The following is a 21,522-nucleotide window of genomic DNA, read 5'->3' on the forward strand; positions in this document are numbered from 1 at the left end:
TTTTAGCACTGCTCCCACAGAGCTCCTGATCTTTCTTTCCTATGCTGCTCCTCTTCTTCTCTCTACTCTTCTCTGCGCTTCAGGCCTGGCCCTGGAGCTGGGCCCAGCCGGAGCCACAGCTCCCTGTCAGCCCTCTCTGGCTGAACTCTCCCTCAGCTTCTCCTCAGACTCAACCCTGTCTCAAGATGGTGCCCACCTCTTATACTCCCTCTGACACCCGAGCCCAGGTGACTAGCACCCAATGGGCTCCTTCCTATGCCCAGAGTCCCTCCCCTGTCTGCTCCTACACTACTGGGATGTTCCTCCGCCCCTCCCACTCCAGCCAGGGACAGACGCTGTCGTACCTGCACATCTACCTAGTGGGAGTACCGTTGTTCTGTCCCCCGGAAATGGGATGAGTGTAGTGCATGCAGCTAACTGAGCTCGGTCCCACACTCCATCCTTACCCGGGAGTGGAATACCACACCTCTGGTTTGAGGTGCAATACCCCTGTAGCAGCCGAGTCCTCGGGGTGCTACATTCCCCCCTGGTAAACCACAGCACGTCCTCGGGCTGTAAAAGAATAAAACAAAACATACAAAATTTTTTTAAAGTACACACTAACATATAAAACATTATAAAAAAACATTATCAGAAAAATATAACGTTACAGGTAACTTTTTTTTTTAGATTACTATCTTAGCAGCATAAACTTTTGATATAAAACTTTTCCATATAAAGCATTCTTGTTCCTCCGGCCACGGTGCAACTTATGACCGAGTAAAGTGCAACAGTCACTAGAGAAAAACAGTTCTTTATAAAACCAGAAGGGGGCGCTTTAGGAAGCGCAACTATTTACAGGGTATGGCCGCTCTCAGTCCTCGGCCAGTGGGGAATAGGGGAATGGCTGCTCACAGTCCTCAGCCTGGTAAGGGATAGGGGCACACAGGAAACAGTCCCTTTAAACAGTTCCACACTAGTCCCAACGGGGACCATACTCTGATTAGCAGCATGTCAAGTACCCTTACGGGTAACTATTTACAGTACTTTATTTGGGCTACTTCCCTTCAGTAGCGGTGTCTTCTCCTTGTCTCCTCCTGAGGATAGTCTTCAGACCCGTCCGGGTCCTCTTGATCTTCCCCATACTGCAACTCCTCCTCCGTCAACCGGTGCACGTGAAGGGCGTATGGTCCTTTGGCACACTGATGCCGGGTGAAGGTGACCTCATCACCCGGGTAGAGGTCACGTCCTCGGTGTCCCTCCGGCAGGTGGCTCTCAACATCCCTGCGGGTAACAAAGACGTCGCCGGGGGTTCTGTGATCCCGGATAAAGCCCCAGCCGTGCTCCATTTGAAACTTTATTACAGTCCCGGTGGCGCGGGGACCGTGGGCCGCACGGCGGCTTCGTCGGGTCCGGCTTTTCTGCTCCGCGCTTTGGACCTGCAGCCGCTCCTCGCGGACCCGCCTCTCTCGCCGTTCCCTCTGAAAGACTTCCAGTTGTTGTCGGCAACACTCCTCACGTTGGGCTGCGGCCGCCCGGGTCTCTTGGGTGAACCCCATGAGGTCTTCGCCGGTGGGGTCCCACGCAAATTGGGCCTCTTCCAATGGGAGCGGGACAATGTTGGCGGGCGCCGGAGCCGGGATCAGAGGCTCACACTGGGGCCACTCCTTCCGGAGTCGGGGGTTGACGTACTCCGGTGGCCACACGAAGGACTGCCCATCCGGGCAAGTGCGCTGCGTGAATAGGTCTTCACCCAGGGGCAGCACTGTGGAGGTTGAGGGCGCGGTGGGGGCAGCGGCGCCCGGATTCACCAGGCCTTGCGACCAGGCCGGTGGCACTCTGAAGGTGAAGGGTACTGTGGGGACGGCGGCGCCCTGGGGTACTCGGCCTTGCGACCAGGACGGTGGCGCTGTGGAGGTAGAGGGCGCTGTGGAGACTGCGGCACCCGGGGGTACTCGGCCCTGCGACCAGGCCGGGGGCACTTCCTCTTTTGCCGCGCTCAGGGTCAAGGGGCGTGGCGTAACAGAGGGCACGACCGCGGCTCCTGCCGCTCGAGGCCTAGTTGGAAGCAGCGGCGGTGCGGCAACGGGCGCGGTAAGTGGAACTTCGGGCTCTGCGACGGGGAGCTGGGGCAGGCTTGCGGCTACTGGGCACGGGGTGATGACGTCCCCATTACCTGCTTCCATCTCTGCGGCTCCCTCTGCGGCGTCGTCTCCTGCCTCCGTTCCTCCTGCACCATCCTCAGGGGCAGACATGCTCCACGTTGCGGGTGGCGTCTTCTGCTGGCGGGTTCCAGCCTGCTGGACCATCTCTCTCCTCCACTCGGCCAGCGCTTCCTGCTGTACCCGGGCCATCTTCCGGGCCAAGGCCTCCAGCGCGGTCTGTGCACGCTCCCGATTTCTGGGGAGCTGTGCCAGGATCTCCACCAGGCCTTCTGGGGTGGCAGCCTGCAACATGTTCCGGACCACAGGGTCGGTGCTGATCGACTCTCCCTCCATCTCCGGGTGCGATCTGTCCAGACTCCTCCAGGCCGCACCCATCTTCTTGGTTTTGTTCTGTATCCGCCCCATTGAGGGTGGTCCCGGGGCAACTTAGTGATTGTCAGTTCCAGGGGCAGCCCTCTCACACTGATGGACATTTCTATCATTGCAGTCTCTGCTGGTGGGGGCGGTTTCCGCTTTTGGCGCCATTCCTGGACCTGGCCCACGATGGGAGGTGGCCTCTTGCCACCCTCTGGCACGCCCACAATGGCGTCCGCTCTGCCAGGGCGGGTAATCGTCTCAGATGGCGGGAATTGTCTCTTTATGGCGGGAAACTCCGTGGATGGCGGGAAAAGGCTTCAAATGGCGGGCAAACGGCGGGAAACGACCCGAGATGGCGTCCGATGGCGGGAACCCTCCGGAATTGGCGGGAGACTCCTTTTTACGGTAAATGTGAACTTTTCTTCTGGCACGCAGTACCCGGTGGTTGCGGGCACGTAATCCTGCCGACTACGCCAAAAGTTGACGCGCCCCTGGGCCTACTTAGTGTAGCGTTGCGCACGCGGGGACTACCCAGAGCCGGGCCTGTTGGGGGTAGTAGTTTCGTGGCGGTGACCCGGTCCGTGCCCAGGGAGTCAAACTGTGTGGCTGAGTATTAGCAGTAGATGTTGGACGACTACGCCACCCGTTGAATGCAGCTATGGAGCTGCCGCTGCAGGGCAGACCGCTGAGGCCGGTGGAAGGATGGTGCAGCGTGGATGGTATAACCCCCAACGGGAGGGGTATGGCCTCAGGGCAGCCGACGTGGATGATGGGGGTAGTAGGAACCACTCAGAGACGATGCGGTGTAGTTCAGGGTCTTTACTGGTGACAAAGATAGACCCTCCCGGAGTACTGGCTAGCGGTCGGGGCCTGGTCAGTCCTTGAGCAGATGGGATCCCCCTTGGCCAGGCGGAGTTGTAGGCCTCCCCAACTAATTGTACTCTTCTGGCTTCCTTGCTAGAGGCGGGTAAAGGTAGCCCACGTCCCTGAGTGTACCGTGTGGTGCTCACCCGTATGGCCGGTGACTCGGGGCCTTCTAGTGGCTTCCACTCCACGACGGCGGTGCTGGTCCCACGCGTGTGACCGTGCCTTCGGGTTTCTTGGCCAGAGGACCTGAAATCCCCTGCCGGGCGGTTTCTGCTGCTGGGTCTGGGTTAATCCCCACAGCCTCGGACTCCGGGTCCGGTGGTAACTCTTCAATCAGGGCGAGCTCTTCAGCTGCCAGCCCCTGATTCCTTTTAGCACTGCTCCCACAGAGCTCCTGATCTTTCTTTCCTATGCTGCTCCTCTTCTTCTCTCTACTCTTCTCTGCGCTTCAGGCCTGGCCCTGGAGCTGGGCCCAGCCGGAGCCACAGCTCCCTGTCAGCCCTCTCTGGCTGAACTCTCCCTCAGCTTCTCCTCAGACTCAACCCTGTCTCAAGATGGTGCCCACCTCTTAAACTCCCTCTGACACCTGAGCCCAGGTGACTAGCACCCAATGGGCTCCTTCCTATGCCCAGAGTCCCTCCCCTGTCTGCTCCTACACTACTGGGATGTTCCTCCCCCCCTCCCACTCCAGCCAGGGACAGACGCTGTCGTACCTGCACATCTACCTAGTGGGAGTACCGTTGTTCTGTCCCCCGGAAATGGGATGAGTGTAGTGCATGCAGCTAACTGAGCTCGGTCCCACACTCCATCCTTACCCGGGAGTGGAATACCACACCTCTGGTTTGAGGTGCAATACCCCTGTAGCAGCCGAGTCCTCGGGGTGCTACAATACCACCCCCCACATATTCCAAATCTCATAAATGCTGCTTTCAAGATTGACTGTAGCATCTAAGAATTTACACTGTTGCGATCTGAGGTAGCTCCGATAGTTACTCTTGGGTGCCAACCGTACAACACAGGCAGCACCTGTGCTCTATATAGCGCGGGCTCAGCTACGGAGCCTGCTCCATCCAGTAAGTATTCACTTCCATGATACATGTACAGTGCACATTCCCAAACTTATAGTAGCGATTTATGAGTCAATATATGAGCATAACTACTAACATTAACATTGACAGCATAGCGACATTTTATTCCTGCCCCCATTACTGCCCACTAACTGTCACAACTCACCTGAGAACACCACACCTTGAGCATAAGTGCCCATTTTAGGGTGAGGATTTCACAAATTTTGCCCCTTTTGGGCTGGGACACCCCCAAAATTGTACCATATCTGAAAAATCATCAAATTCAGGAGTGTTGGTAGCTATGCATGGGAATTCAGACTCACCCCAAGCCACAAATTGCCCACTACCACTGATATAGACAGACATCACGTGCTCCTCATTGGGCTCCTGAATTATGTTTTGCATACACGGCTTATGTGAGTCTTTAGAAAGAGAACTGAAAACAGCAGTTGTAGCAGACTTTACAATCTCATGGGGAAGTGCTAATATAATATTATATAACATTGAATATTTTTTTCTTAATGGGCATTGTTTTTCAAGACATGCCATAGTTAGCATGTTATGTAATATGTTTAGTTTCGCCAAAAAAGGGCAAAATAATTTCACTTTATTTTAATTTTATTTCCTATTATTTATTCTAGGACCAAGAAGATTCAAAAGCCAAAGCTAACAAAATAATGCTTGCTTTAGACAAAATGAAGGAAGCCAAGGTTAAAAAAGTAAGTAAGGCAAAAAAAATAAAATAAAATATTCTCTCAGGGTCAGAATTAATTAATAAACTACTTGGGTCTGAATTACATATTTGATTTTATTCATGATACGTCCTTCGTGTGCCATAATAATGACAGAGAGCACGGGCTCTGCACAGATGGAGGGACCCTCGGAATCATCGAAACAACTGTCTTTGTTGCCAATAACAACCAATAATAGTACAAAATCCCGTGATTCCAATCGCAGCAGATAGTAAATGCCTCTAAGTAAAACAAGTCCCTGAATACTAGAAAATATTGGAATAGTGATTGAATCTGGGCAAACAGATATATGAGTGTGGTTAGCTTTACTTAGGAAGAGTACAGCTTCACCCGGTTGAGGGCTCGTGACTGCAAACAGGGGTGTTACCGCCAGGTCATCTGTAAATATAAATACCTACCTAAATGTCCATTTCACTATTTTTCACAATCTTTGATACTAATTGTAGGTATTCAAAAAAATCTACTTTGCAAGTGTTACCCTGCAGTCTGTAATCCACAATCAGAATTTTTGTGTGCATAGACACATCGTAGCTATGGATCCTAGATGTCATGTACATTTGTAGGATTTTAGTCCAGGGTGAGATAACAAAGGTTATGATCCCGTCAAAGACAGGGCGCCTTGTCATGGCAGCTGGGCGCACGCAAAGTGCCCAGAGGATCTCAATTTTAGAAGCAGTTGGCTGAGTTCTTCTCCCAATAGCTTAAGGCTATGTTCATATTGCATTTTTGCCAGCCGTCAGTGGTTCCATCAAGGCTTCCGTCTGAAGCCCTGAAAAATAAGATTTAGGCGCAACCCCTTACTCAGTCATTGATTTTAATGAGGCAAAAGGAGTCACTCTGTGCTCTGTCTGGCCTCTGTCTCAGCAGTGTCCACCTTCTTGAGGTAGGCAAAAAAGCACAGTCAACCATGTTTTTGTGTCTGACTCGAGGCAGACACTGCCTAAATGGAGATCAGAGAGAGCATAAAGTGACTCCATCTGCCCCATTTAAAGGGAATCTGTCACTAGGATTTTCCTACCTCATCTGAGAGCAGCATGATGTAGAGGCTGAGACGCTGATTCCAACGATGTATCACTTAGTTTACTGAGTGAAGCAGTTGTGACACAAACAGAGGTCTTAGATGTAGCATGAAGCAGAGCACAGAAAGCTAACCCCGCCCACACCAGGCTCCGTATGTACATTGTCTATAGACAGTGAGCTGCTTATCAGAAGACAGGGGCAGAGTCAGATCAGGGCTCATGTGCACTGTAGTCTGGGCAATGATAATCTCGTAAACAACAGCACACAACCTAATAAATGACACATTGCTGAATTCAGTGTATCAGCTGCTACCTCATGTTGCCCTCAGATTACATAGCAAAAACCTACTGACAGATTCCCTTTAAGTTAATGGACTTGTCAGAGGATGCACCTGAATCTCATTTTTCAGGGCTTCAGACAGAACCCCCGACTGAACCACTGACGTGCAGCAAAAATGCAAAGTGAACCCGGCCGAAGCCTGTTGCTGGATGCTTCAAATTTGTAAGTCTTTGGCCCAACAGAGACATGTCTGATAGAAATAGTTAGGGTCACATCAAAAAAAGACTCCATTGTCGTGGCAGGTCGGTAATTCCTGTGGTTGCCATTTTTGATTGATGTCAATGTGCCATGGAAATCTTATTGGAACAAGTCTTTATTTTATTCTGCTAACTGCACTAATAATTGCAAATTCTGTATCATATATCAAGTGCCTTGTTTGTTTCTGACATGTTTCAGTGATAATAATGCAGAACATAAAGAAATACTACTACTATTATTATTTTTTTAAATGACAAACCCTGATGACGCTATATATATTCTTCACAATACACTTTCTCATCTGTATAATGAAGAATTCTAAGATGATGAGTGGTGCCCTGCTGCCGCCTGGGATCCTGATACAGCCGACCAGCACTTTATCCGCAGCTGCATAGGTTCAGGAAACACCTGCGGCAAAATAAATCTCTGACAATGACAGAAATAGAAAGAACCGTTACAGTGTGTGAGACATTGTAGTAACGGCAGGATACATCTAAGGGGCTGCAAAGTCACAATAGTGGACAGAACAGAGAAATAATTGTGTTCTGGTATTAACACTTAGTTCATGGTTATTTCATTATGAAAATTTATGCGCCTGAAACATTTAGTTATATCTTTTCAAGAGCAATTCCACATACAAGCTGGTGCCAATCATCAAATGTGAAAGTTATCCACATTGTAACCTCGAATTCCTTGGATTTAGATACCATAGCAGAACATAACGAAAATCTTCTATGGCAGTCCACAAAGTTGGCATTTTCAATGTTTCTGTAAAAAAATATGAGAAGAAGAATTGTCGCATGCTCCATCGCGTTTGTATAACATAGAGCTACAAAAAAGTGGTGCAAGAGTTGTTGCATCACGCCCCAGTTCCGCCCCAGCTCTGCCCATTTTGGCGGATCTGGCAAAAGTGGTGCAAAAACACAAAAACTTGCATTGCGCAAAAATTTTCTGACTTTTCAAAGCGGTTTAAGCACTTTGATGAATCGAGGCCCTTGTGAGCTGCTATTTGGGGCACATCCAAAAATTTAGCTTGTGAAGGGGGTTCCTTCTTTAGGACCCCTTTCTTCCTGGAAAAATTGTGTTAAGTACCATTTAATAATCATTGAGCTCCCCCAATTTTACCACTCTTTTTAATTTTGCGCTGTGTCACTCCATTGCAGAGATATTCACATTTGTTGCTTTTGGAGCGCAGTATGTGAAATCTCTGCTTGCAGTTCTTCAGAGTCTTCTCCGTGGCCATGTTGTTTGACCCCTTCCCTCTCACAAGCTGTCAATCACATGGCAGCATCTGGGAGGCAGAGGTGAAACCACGTGCCCAAGGAGAAGACTCTGAAGAACTGCCCTGTTGAACTGCAAGCAGAGATTTCACATACTGCGTTCCAAACACAACAAATGTGAATAACTTTGCGATGGAGTGATACAGCACAAAACGGAAAAGAGTGAAATAATCAAGGAAGCTCAAGGATTTTTAAAAGGTATTTAACTCATTTTTTTCAACAAGATGTCCTTTGTAAGGAACCCTCTCCCTAAGCTAAATTTCTGGGTGTGACACAAATAGCCCAAGGAGAAGACTCTGAAGAAACGTCCAGTTGGACTACAAACAGAGATTTCACATACTTCACTCCAGAAGAAACAAATGTGAATATCTCAAAAATGGAGTGACACAGCGCAAAATGGAAAAGAGCTGTAGAATCAGGGGAGCTCAGGTATTTTTACAATGCATTTAACTAATTTTTTTTCAGCAAGTAACAGGTCCTCTCTAACTGCCTGCCGCTACCGCCCTCCTCCAATTCTTAATCCCTCTGTGACCAACTTGTCACAGAGGGATTAAGCCAAGATGTTCTATTCTCTTCCTCCTCTTACCTAGTAAGAGACACATGTCAACAGAGCTGTAGATGGCTGTATTCAGTCATGTTTGGCTCTCTCTCTATACCGCAGCCTTCATTAATATGCACTTTCCTTCAGGCTCAGCTGGCGGGCTGAGCTGTCTCTGTCTGATTTGTGGCTCTTAGGGGCGAGTTCAGAAATTAAGCCTTGGAAGATTCTAAAAAGATAAACAAAAGTAAAGTACTATATTCACTATTGGCCAAATTAGTGATGTAGGACGGGGGCAAATGAGCCATTAACTCCAGATCACACCCAAAAATAAATTTAGGCCATAAACCACACCCTGCAGACCTTGAAAGTAATGACGATCCCTGACCAAACCCAAAAATGAATGCAGACTTTAGAACTGACCTCCTAGACTAAGGCCAGCCGCAAACCAGACCCCAAAATTAATTTGGTCCCATGACTAGACCCCAACATTTTTTAGACTTCAGACCAGCTTCCTAAATAAATACAGACCACTGGCTAGACTAGAAATAATAGACAGTTGCAAATTCCACCATCTTTGACATGAAAAACTGTACTGCACACTGAACGTTTTGGATAGCTCAAATGAACAAAACAAACTCTGTTATAAGTCCGAAAGGTCTAAGCAATACTAGATGCCTTTGCGCAATAGATCTGATACCTCATCTTAGATTCAGTTATAACAGGTGTGAACAGAGCTGTAAGAGGGAGTCTGCCACCAGGTGTTTGCTACCTAATCTGAGAGCTGCATAGTATAGAAACAGAGACCCTGATTCCAGCAATGTGTCACTTACTGGGCTGCTTGCTGTTAACTTCCTGCTGATAAAACAGTGATGTTATAAAGCTATCACAAGAGGACTAGTAAACCTGCTGCCATGTAGTCCTCCATATTGCCAATCAGTGGTGTGGGTTATACAGAGCTCAGCATTCAGAGAACTGCTAGATCTGCAGAAGATAAAACTGTTTTTAATAAAACACTGTAGTACCCAGTAAACTAAGTGACACATCATTGCAATCAGGGTCCCTGCCCCTATATCACAATGCTCTCAGATGGAGTATCAAAAACCTTGTGTCAGATTCTCTTAAAGGCTCCCATAAGTTATATTGCCCATCCCATCAGAATGTGTAAGGCAAACAATAAATGGATGCTGACTTTTATTTTTGGAAATATTTGTAAGGCAAATTACAATTTTTACATATCCTCTCAGTGTCACTATAGATAAAAGAAGACAACCCAGATTTATGTAAATTCATGTGGTGTCCGGATTTAAAGTAAACTTTGATCAGAAGGAAAATTGAGAAAGTTACATATTGTCACAATTGAAAACAAAAAGAGAGAACTGGGTCTAAAACCCACACTTATGTAAATCTATGGTAACTTTTATCAAAAGCAGTTTCTGCTTAAACATCAGTTGTGGTTGTCTTTTTCTTAAACTCGTGAGCTCTTGAGAATGAGGGCTACATTACAATATGTGGTGGAGAATCCGCTTGTTGGCCTGTCTAACCCTACCTAAATGGGCCTTCAAGTTTTTCAATTGAATGATCCTGATTTTTTGTGAAACGGGGGCTTCATTTGTAAATACAAATTGATGGGAAATATAGATTTCAGCTTTTATTTTTCATATACAGCCACAGCAGCCATGGTGTTAAATAAAAATTGGAAAACTTCTCTGTATGCTGCACACATTGTAAAGTAGTAGCCCATAGACTGTTATAGTACATACATACATAAATTGCAGTAAATGCACACAGTCCTTTGTTGAGATCTTTTGGCCCAGTTGCACCTGAAGATGACTAACTCTTCTAAAGGCCTACAACTTACCCTGCCTAGCAATTGAGTCATGTTATTGCACCACTGTGCCTTTCGCTAACTGAATGGGCCAAGAACTCTGTAAAATCTCAGTGCACGTCTACCAGTTTCGCATGAAGATTTCATCACTTACCCTCAGGCCACAACTTGCATCACTTCAACCATTATGACCGGTGGCGTTGAACTACACATATTCTTCATGCACTACTTTCGGTCACTTACACACACTAAGTATGGATACAGGGCCTCCAGAAAAAGAAATGTGTATCCCCACTTTTCCTCCCAAAGTCACACAAAATCTTACATTCTGCAGTAAGTATGCCCTAATGTCTGCTGCCTTCTTGCACCATGCTCTGCATCTCCTCATGAGTGTCCAATAGGAACTCAGCTACAGGTCATTGGAATCCTTCATAGCAGGCTCCGAGGAGGCTCCTTCTTTTTTTAGGACCTGCACCATTCGTGAGTTTCTGACTCTCTGCACAGCACAGCCGACTTATGTTTCTCTTCTGATATCAGCCACAGACTGACTTACTTCCAGCCTACAGCTCCTATTTATAGTCTATGGTGCTACATAGACATCTAGAGGTCACCACCACCTAATATACAATGCACGGGAAAATTCATCTACATTCACATATATACAAATTGCATAAGCAGGTCAATAGGAATATATCAGCAGTATTTTTAAGTAAGGAGGAAATATATATGTATTAGTCTCAACATGGTCTGTGGCACATTATATCACCATCTCTTTTTGTGTACAGCTGATTGTTAAGGTTCACATGACAGATAGCAGCACCAAGACCTTGATGGTGGATGAACGTCAGACTGTCCGTGAGATACTGGACAACCTGTTTGAGAAGACTCACTGTGATTTCGCAGTTGAGTGGTGTTTATATGAGGAAAATCCTGAGCTTCAGATTGGTGAGTACTTGGTTAATGAGATGTATCTATTAATATGCATATGTTAGGATGTATTCAGATCTCAGGTTATTATTATGTGAAGGTCTGGATTAAGGTTGGTGGAGGCCACCATGCTACTTCTGGAAGCAGGAAAACATGACTCTTACAGTAGCCTTAAATGGCTGTGTCCACACTTGAGGGTGGCCCTTTCCACTGAATTGTATAGCTGACCCAGGGCACTCTCTTAGATTTCTAAGAGATACTAGAAATAGACACAAATGCATCTCAACCCCTTGGATCATCAAACAGACATTGAAAAATCCATGTTTCCTTGAGAAATAGGGTCCAAGGCATATAGACTATCCAGATATACAGTGTCTCCCAAAGAGAAAAAGTCATGAACGGTTTATGCTAAAACCCATTGTAGTAGAACCATGACAATGACAGAAACCAGTGGAAAGTGAATACATATTTTTGCTTGAGGTGCATGATACCTGGTGAATCATAGATCTTCTTATCTCTTCTGTGCCAGTAACCAAGGTGAGGGACACCAAGATTAATGAGATTATACTATCTGACCATGCTTGTAAATCATTGGTATGATTGGTAATAGAAGAACTGGTCAGCTTTGGGGGGATGGAGTATGTGAAGATTTGGATCAAGAATGTATAGAAATAATAGTTCAGAAATGGACTGGTGTTTTGGAAAACAATAAATCATACAGTATAATGGCCAAACAATTTTGTTTATAAAGACTGCCAAGGAAGAACTGAGGCCACCTTGTAACATACCTGGCGGCATCCTTGCATAGTGGTCCATCTCCCACTGTGCAAGAGCGCGCACTTGATTTCCAGTCCAGACTGCCACTTTGGCTTCTTTCCATACTGTCTGCTTTGCTCTGCTCTGGCTGCTTAGGGCGACGCCCGCTGAACTTCCTGTTTTTTGTAGCTGCTGCAGACACACCCCTAATGCGTCCTCAGCCTATTGCTGTCTGTCACCTGGTATTTAAACAAGCTCCTCCTTGGAATCCATGCCTGAGCATCTTGTTCTGTCAGTTGGCTTCTTGTCACTGATGTGCCAGGTCCTGTCTATGTTTTCTGCCTTGCGGTATCAGTTCCCGTGTCTGAACTGTGTCCTGTCTGTGTACTCTAGCCAGCTGTCTGTCTGCCTTCCTGGAGGCCGTATTTCCAGGCCTGTCTGAACACGCTACTAGCCTGTTCGTCTCGCCCTCTGGGGGCCGCATACCCAGACTCGCTCCTGTATTTGTTGCAGTACAGTTCCTGTCTGAACTGTCTCCTAGCTTCCTACCTGTTTTGTCTTTATGTCCGTTTGTTCCCTTTTTCTGCAGTGTCTGAACCAGCACTTGGCTTTACCTAGGCTCGTTCCTGCATTTTGTTGCAGTTACTGTTCTTGTCTGAATTGTCTCCTAGCTTCTTACCTGTTTTGTCTTTATATCCGTTTGCTCCCTTTTTCTGTATAGTCTGAACCTGCACCTAACTTCTACTCGTTGTCATTGTACTTCCGTTTGTGAGTTGGAGTCTTTTCGCTACTTCTTTGCAAGTACCTTGTGTGTTTCTGGTTCTGCCTTTCTTTTCCAGTCTGTTCCGTGTGAACAGAGCCCTGTCCCCTTTGCTTTATCTTTGTTTACCGCTTCGGCGATTTATCTCTGTCCTGTCTTACTTACCACTTCGGCGGTTCCTGCCCGCTCAGTCTTGTCCACCGTACTTGCAGTTTTGCTCTGCTCAGCCCTGTCCACCACGTCTGCGGTTTTGCTCTGCTCAGCCTTGTCCACCGCGTCAGCGGTTTTGTTCTGCTCAGCCTTGTCAACCGCGTCTGCGGTTTTGCTCTGCTCAGCCTTGTCCACCGCGTCTGCGGTTTCGCTCTGTTCAGCCTTGTCCATCGCGTCTGCGGTTTCGCTCTGCTCAGCCTTGTCTATCGTGTCTGCGGTTTCGCTCTGCTCAGCCTTGTCTACCGCGTCTGCGGTTTTGCTCTGCTCAGCCTTGTCTACCGCGTCTGCGGTTTCGCTCTGCTCAGCCTTGTCTACCGCGTCTGCGGTTTCGCTCTGCTCAGCCTTGTCTACCGAGTCTGCGGTTTCGCTCTGCTCAGCCTTGTCTACCGCGTCTGCGGTTTCGCTCTGCTCAGCCTTGTCTACCGCGTCTGCGGTTTCGCTCTGCTCAGCCTTGTCTACCGCGTCTGCGGTTTCGCTCTGCTCAGCCTTGTCTACCGAGTCTGCGGTTTCGCTCTGCTCAGCCTTGTCTACCGCGTCTGCGGTTTCGCTCTGCTCAGCCTTGTCTACCGCGTCTGCGGTTTCGCTCTGCTCAGTCTTGTCTACCGCGTCTGCGGTTTCGCTCTGCTCAGCCTTGTCTACCGCGTCTGCGGTTTCGCTCTGCTCAGCCTTGTCCACCGCGTCTGCGGTTTCGCTCTGCTCAGCCTTGTCTACCACGTCTGCGGTTTTGCTCTGCTCGGCCTTGTCTACCGCACCTGCTGTTTCACTCTGCTCTGCTTGATTACCACATCTGCGGCTCTGAACCCGTCTCCCAGTCTGTACTGGACCCTACCCAGCCTGCACTCTAGCCTGCCTGTTCCTGTATTCCCCGGTGTGGGTCAGCAGCCCTGTCCGGGGTCTGACCTGGAATGGCACCTGGTCCCTCTGCTCGGTTCCTCCCTGGTGCCCTGGTGTCGTATGCCGTCGTGCGACCTTGGTCGGATCGGGCAGATACTTAGTTACGCCCCTCCAGGCACTCTCTAGTTCATGGCACAGTGGAATCATTAATCACGCACACGCCAGTCAGTCCAGGCGTGTGCATTACACACCTCATCTATTGAAAATAGGATGATAGAATTCGAAGATTATTGAACATTATTTGGAATCCGCATTTGTCAAAATGCGGATTTTATTGTAATTCTCTTCTGCAGGGATTCAGAAAAATGGCAGCCAACGGCTGGGCCATCAAAAGGTTAAAAAATCATTAAACTACTTCAACACTCACCACTCCAGCACCTCCACCATTCACCGCCACCCATCTGGTCCTCGTTGCATCTTCTATTCTGCGCATGAGAGCAGGAAGGACACAACCATTGGTCTGACGTCATGACACCGTTGACCTCCACGGTGCCAGGACAGGCGGAATTGCAGCACAGTGTTAGAGGCCCAAAGATACCAATGTGAGCGTCGGAGGATCAGAATATGTAGCGATGACTGGACTGGTGGTGGTGAGTACCTGAGGGTTGAAAGAGGGGAGAGGTGGGTGAGTACAAGTATTTTTTTGTTCTTTATATATTACAGTTATTATGCTCTGGGGTCTGAGTATAATAACGGACATTACATTTACGGAGAATAACTTGTCGACTAATTTAATTTCTCAGGGGAAAAAAACGCAAATTCGAAATTTCCTGTGATTCTCTCATCTCCAGTGCCAACCAGATGGTGGCGAGACATAGAAACATGTCCAGATGTCACAGTAGCATGTGGCCCTGCCCCTGTAAGTCTTCAACACCCTAAATGGCATTTATCAATGTTGGTTGGAGGTGCCAAGATGCTATTACAGCATGGAGGAAAGCACCAATTAAAAGAAAAACCTACCACATATAGGTGATTACATGATGCAGTGGGGGTTGGTGGGACAGAACAACAAAAATTGGCACATAAAATAATACATTTGCTACATCTTAGTAGTAAGTAAGAAATTATCAGTCATCATTAGTGTTGAGCGAGTATGTTCTATTAACCCTTTCGCCGAGTATGCTCGGGCCGAGCTCCGAGTATTTACAGCTGCTCGGTGATATGTCTGAATTGCTCCTGTGTGCATAATTTGCAACTGTTTCACAGTTTTATTACATGGGAGGAATGTCTATTTCTTACACATTCCTCACATGTAATAAAGCTGTCAAACAGTTGCAAATCATGCACACGGGAGCGATTCAACCATATCACCGAGCAGCTGTAAATACTCGGAGCTCGGCCCGAGCATACTCGGCGAAAGGGTTAATAGAACATACTCGCTCAACACTAGTCATCATGTATATAGCAGATATTTGTTATAGTTACATAGTTACATAGTTTATAAGGCCGAAAAAAGACAAGCGTCCATCCAGTTCAGCCTATTTCTTGTGCACTGCAGCTATTCCGCAGCGTTGATCCAGGGGAAGGCAACAAAAAAACATGCGGTATAGGCCAATTTACATCATTGAGGAAAAATTCACTTCCCGACACCAATCTGGCATTCAGATTAAATCCCTGGATTAATTAACTATCACTAAGCATAAGATGTAATTTTATTGTTCTCAAGAAAGGCGTCCAGGCCTCTCTTGAACTCATTAAGTGAGTTGGACATCACCACTTCCTCTCCCAGAGAGTTCCAGAGTCTCACGGCTCTGACCGTAAAGAATCCCCTTCTATGCTGGTGCAGGAACCTCCTTTCCTCCAGACGCATAGTGTGCCAACTCGTCTTTGTCACCATCCTTGGTATAAACAGGTCATGGGAGAGATCTCTGTACTGCCCCCTGATGTATTTATACATGTTTATGAGGTCTCCCCTAAGCCTTCTCTTTTCCAACGTAAATAGGCCTAATTTTGACAACCTCTCTGGGTATTCTAGTCCCTCCATTCCCTTTATTACCTTAGTCGCCCTCCTTTGTACCCTCTCTAGCTCCAATATGTCTTTCCTGAGCACCGGAGCCCAGAACTGTGCACTGAGTATACTAGCACTGAGTACTTTAATAGTGCCCCTCTAGGATAAGAATGAAAATCTGGATGGGTGGGAGACTAACATTGCGCAATATTCTTTTTTTTTTTTCTTCTAGAGAGATTCTTTGAAGACCATGAAAATATTGTGGAAATCCTTTCAGACTGGACAAGAGACAGTGAAAACAAAATTTACTTTGTGAAAAAGTCAGAAAAATATGCTGTGTTTAAAAACCCTCAGGTGAGAACATGGGTGTAAAAGTACTATTCAGTCAGGAAGTGATCTCATAATCAGAGTACAGCACGCGATGTAGAGACCGGCCAAGGGTCTCCTGTTCTGACCCAAACTCAACAGCTTTATAGGCATCACAAGCAGACTGTTTACGAGCTGTTGAGTTCTGTTCAGGAGACCTGCGGCCGATCCGTGGATTGCTGTCATAGTACGGACCCCAAAACACGAATGTGTGATACCGGCCTTCGGACAATGTTCCTGCTTCCCCTTTCACAAAACAAAAACTTCCCCATAGAAATCTCACCAAGGCAGTATATTTCCATCCAGGGTTCCCACCTTGCCCACCTTTGGTACTCCCTTCAGCACATCCTTTGACGGGCAGTACTACCCTACAAAGACCAGTTTTTGCTTATGCAGATCTGCTCTTCTGTGTCGGGCTACAAAAAAAGTCACCATCTGGAAACCTGCTCTTCATAACTGGTTGCTAGACTTGGAGCTACTGTAAGAAGCTGGCAGACAGCTGCGAGCCACACATCATGTGCCACATGTGACTGCCAAGCAATAGATTGGGAACCCCTGATATCCAGGATCTTGCATTACAGAAATCTAAAAAAAAAAGTTAACATTTCTGGAGGATGGAACATCAAGTCCTGACGGGGCTGTGCAGGTAAAACAGCTTATTACATATCCATAAGATCTGTATTGGTAGGGGTCCATCCAATGCGACTTGCACCAAATTGGCAGATTAGGGAATTTTTATCCCTAACAGGGAACTTTTATCCCCATTACAAAATGGTGTGGCAGGTCGGATACCCAACCACATTTATCCTCTATGGTGCGGTCAGAAAAAGCTGAGAGCAATGCAAGACAGCCCCACAGGGAATGCATGGAGCGCAGATTGAGCACGTGCATTGCCGCTCCATTCTAATGGGGATAAAAGTGCCCGGTTCGGCTGATCAATGTAGGTCCCTGCTGTCAGACTCCCACTGATTTACTTGCTTTCACTGGACAAAACTTTTAACTTGAAGAGAGATAAATAGATATGATATGGATAGATGGATAGATAAATATTAGATAGATAGATAGATAGATAGATAGATAGATAGATAGATAGATAGATAGATAGATAGATAGATAAGGGGCAGACATATTATTGATGCATCCTGTGCAGTTGTAACGAGGTGGCACAGGGTGGTAGTCATGGGCGAGTCTACTGAGCAACCTTCAGCAAGCACCCCGACACCTCGCACATGAATACACGGATAGAGTCAGTGCTTTTAAATAAAACCAACTTTACTAACAGATTGCAGTGTACAGGCAGGTGCAGCAGATATTCTCAGGCCCAGATCTTATGCAGGGACAATAAGCCGTTTCTATACCTTCCGACTCAGTTTATCACAGCAGGCAGACTTTCACCTTCAGCACACCCTCTGTCCTGGTTGCCGCTTGTCCTAGGGAAGCTGTGCTACTCGGATAAGGCTCCTATCCCTTTTTCCACAGTCCCTGTTCTCTCTCGCTGTGCTACTCGGATATAGATATATATGTACATCCCTTTTCCACAGCCTCTGTTCGGTCCTCAGCTCCTGCTGAGGGCTGTCGGCACTCTCTCTCTCCTCCGCGCACCTTCTAACCCTGGCCTGGGTCTATGGCTGCCGGACTCTGCTTAGTGCCTAGTCTCTGTCCTCGGATCTGCACACCTTCTAACCCTGGCTCGGGTCTCTGGCTGCCGGACACTCTGGTACTCACATGGACCCTTGATGTCTCGTGTACTGGCCTCTTCTCTGAGTGCATTTACACCATCACTGGTCCTTACTCATGGGCTTACAGCCCCACTGCTTCGACCTGTCCTCGGTCCCGACCTGTCACGAGCAGGTCCTCACTCGTGGGCTTACGGCCCCCACTGCCTCGACTCCTTCTTTGCGGGGACACCCCCGTCTTCACACAAGCTCCATTTCTCTGGAGCTCTTCTCTGACACCTTGTCCTGGGCATGGCCGCCCAGACACTCCCCTTGACTTCCTGTCTCCTGTCTCTAAGCTCACTGCCTCTGCTCCTCCCTCCTACGCTCCTCCCCCTGGCCAGCTCTGCCATGCTGCTGTAACTAGGCAACTACTGCACTGTACAATACAGGGAGAATACATAAAAGCATCAACATTACATTAGACAATACACTCACACGGGGACAAGTACTGCTGCACGTGGGAATAATAACAGAGAAAAGTCCTTCTTAAAGGGGTGGTGGCGTCCATCCCCCTTACACAGTAAAGGGGCCACTACCACCTCTAAAGCAGGTGGAATTGTGCATTTTGATAAGCTATTGGGCTGTGAAAGAGCTATATATTATTCTCGGGCAGGGACCTCTTCTGTCTGTGTCGATAGATAGATAGATAGATAGATAGATAGATAGATAGATAGATAGATAGATAGATAGATAGATAAAGAAATACAGTGTATGATTTTTACATAATTAAACTGCATTTTATTGCATAAAATAAGCATTTGATTACCTACCGACCAGTAAGAATTCTGGCTCTCACAGACCTGTTAGTGTTTCTTTAAGAAGCCCTCCTACTCTGCACTCATTACCTGTGTTAACTGCACCAGTTTGAACTCGTTACCTGTATAAAAGAATCCTGTCCATACACTCAATCAATCACTCCAACCTCTCCACTATGGCCAAGACCAAAGAGCTATCTAAGGACACCAGGGACAAAATTGTAGACCTGCACAAGGCTGGGATGGGCTACAGGACAATAGGCAAGCAGTTTGGTGAGAAACAACTGTTGCACAATTATTAGAAAATGGAAGAAATACAAGATAATTGTCAATCTTCCTCAGTCTGGGACTCCATGCAAGATCTCGCCTCGTGGGGTAAGGATAATTCTGAGAAAGGTTAGGAATCAGCCCAGAACTACACCCGAAGAGAGCTGGGACCAGGTGAGCTAGGAGCAGGTGGCACCCAGGGCAAGAATTCAGTTTGGCACCCTCCTCCCAAAAGCACATATGCGACTTGCACACTTAGTCACGCGCCAACGAGCTGCTCTCCCTAATTCTGTCAATGTTCTGTGTAAAACTGAGAGAAACAGGAAGAGAAGCTCGTTGTCTCATGACCGTAAGATTGAAAATTGCATACAAGTGAAGTGGCCATGTGATGACTGCTGGAACCAGCAAGCACAGCTGAATCCTTACAGGGAGTACTGTATATTACACACTGTTAGGATTGGCATTCTACAGGGCTTCATTTCATAATTAAAGGGCTCGTCCAGGTTTGAGATGAAAGTCTGCAGTCACTCTAGGTGACTGCAAGCTTCTAATTACTCACAGCGCATGCACTGCACACTTTTAGGATTCTTCCTTGCACAAGTATGCGATTTGTGTACTTTTGGCCACATTCCGACTAGACTTGTCCTGCCTCCCTCAATTAATTTTCATTGAATGAGTCCACACATGTCTAGTTGGCACGTGACCACATGAATACAAATCGCCGGCATGAGAGAATCCTGACAGCATGCAGGGCGCACTGTGAGAAGTCAGAAGTCTGCAGTCACATAGAATGACTGCAGACTCATCACAAACTTGGACAACCCCTTTAACGCTCCTAACATAAATAAAAACATGAGAATTAGTCAGTATCACAAAAAACATTTACATCCAGGTACCTGATAGATGACATTGTCTCTGGAGTTGTTCTCTTTCTTTTCTTCTTCATCTTGTCCAGACTCCATGATGACTTTTCTCATCCACAATCCGTCTCTGCAGACTTCAGTCTTCTCCGGTCTTCTGCAGCAAATCCCCACACGATGCCCTTAAAGATAGCAGTGTCATTATAATGCTCCTGAATAAAAATATCTGCCCTACGCTGAGCCCCTGAATAATAATTGCCCCTCACTATATTCCCTGCACAAAATATGACCCCCACCCTGTCTATCTTATGGTACATGCTCTCCACACTGCCCTCTCCTTACCATACTGGGCCCTCTCTTCACACTGTCCTTCACACTGTCCTCTCACACTGTGTCCCCTTATAAGGTCCAGTCTCTATACTGTGCACCCTCATCACACTCCCTCCCCCTCCTTGGCATACTATCCCTTCCTGTCTGTGTCCTTACACTGTCACCCCATGCTACCCCACCCCTCCCACACACACACACTACTCAGTCTTTATTCTGTGCCTACTCACACTTTTCTGCCCCCATACTGTCTCCTCACACTATTCTCCTCAATAGTCTCCTCAAACGTTTCCCCCTCCCTCCTCATATATTTACCCTCTCACTTTCCATATTGCCTCCTCATACATCCCGACTCCCCATACTGTGTCTGCACCCATCTCATCACCCTCGCTCCTCATACAGTGTCTGCACCCATCCTCCCATACATGCCCCTCATCTCACCCCTTGCTCCTCATATTGTGTCTTCAAATTTCTCCCGTTCCCCATATTGTGTCTGCACCGGTCTCTTCCTTGATCCCCAAACTTCTGGTCTCAAATCATCCCCAGCCCCATTACACTAAATATCTCACACACACACAGCAAATCTCCCCACAAACAGTAAATCTATCCCAGCCCCGTTACACTAAATCTCCCCCACACACAGTAAATACCCCCCACACACAGTAAATATCCCCCCACTGACAGTAAATCTCCCCCACACAGTAAATATCCCCCCCACACACAAAGTAAATATCCCACACAAACACTAAATATCACCCCCACACAGTAAATACCCCCCCACACACTAAATATCACCGCCACACAGTAAATACCCCCCCACACAGTAAATACCCCCCCACACACTAAATATCACCCCCACACACTAAATATCACCCCCACACAGTAAATACCCCCCCACACACACTAAATATCACCCCCACACAGTAAATACCCCCACACACAAAAAATATCATCCCCACATAGTAAATATCACCCCCCGTTACATTTAATCTTCGGTGTCTTCAGCTCCATTGTGGAGCACTTTCCACCAATGTTGTTCACGCTTCTGGGCGCCGGCAAGTGATGACAACAGCGTGATCACATATCCTGATCACGCTGCTGGTGTTGCTCTGACCCGGAGGTCAGAGCTTCAATTGTACTCGAGTCTAAAAGATGCAAGTATAATTGAACACTGGGAGCTGGCGCACTTCACTTTCTGTGGACTGGGTGTCAGCTTGACAGCCGGTTCAGAGAACGACTGACTCTCTGTCCGGGGGGCGGCAGGATGCAGCTGCTGGGGGAGATACTTCGGACCGCCGCATTAGGCGGCCTAACTACGCCCCTCTGCTGGCTGCACCTGGGGTA

The 21,522-nt window shown here is 47.5% G+C and overlaps 1 protein-coding gene across 2 annotated transcripts in view; it reads left to right on the plus strand.

Moving 5' to 3' along the window:
- APBB1IP (amyloid beta precursor protein binding family B member 1 interacting protein) overlaps positions 1-21,522 on the plus strand; it is a 257,758-nt gene that overhangs the window by 114,927 nt on the left and 121,309 nt on the right. For both annotated transcript variants that reach the window (XM_073676511.1, XM_073676510.1), the window contains 3 exons: positions 5,077-5,154; positions 11,176-11,335; positions 16,118-16,239. In XM_073676511.1, coding sequence (XP_073532612.1) covers positions 5,077-5,154; positions 11,176-11,335; positions 16,118-16,239 — 360 coding nt within the window. The remainder of the gene's footprint in view (positions 1-5,076; positions 5,155-11,175; positions 11,336-16,117; positions 16,240-21,522) is intronic.

The sequence above is a fragment of the Phyllobates terribilis genome, unplaced genomic scaffold, assembly GCF_046119375.1.
Source record: "Phyllobates terribilis strain yellow unplaced genomic scaffold, ASM4611937v1 Scaffold_4__5_contigs__length_816908805, whole genome shotgun sequence".
Taxonomy (NCBI): Eukaryota; Metazoa; Chordata; class Amphibia; order Anura; family Dendrobatidae; genus Phyllobates; species Phyllobates terribilis.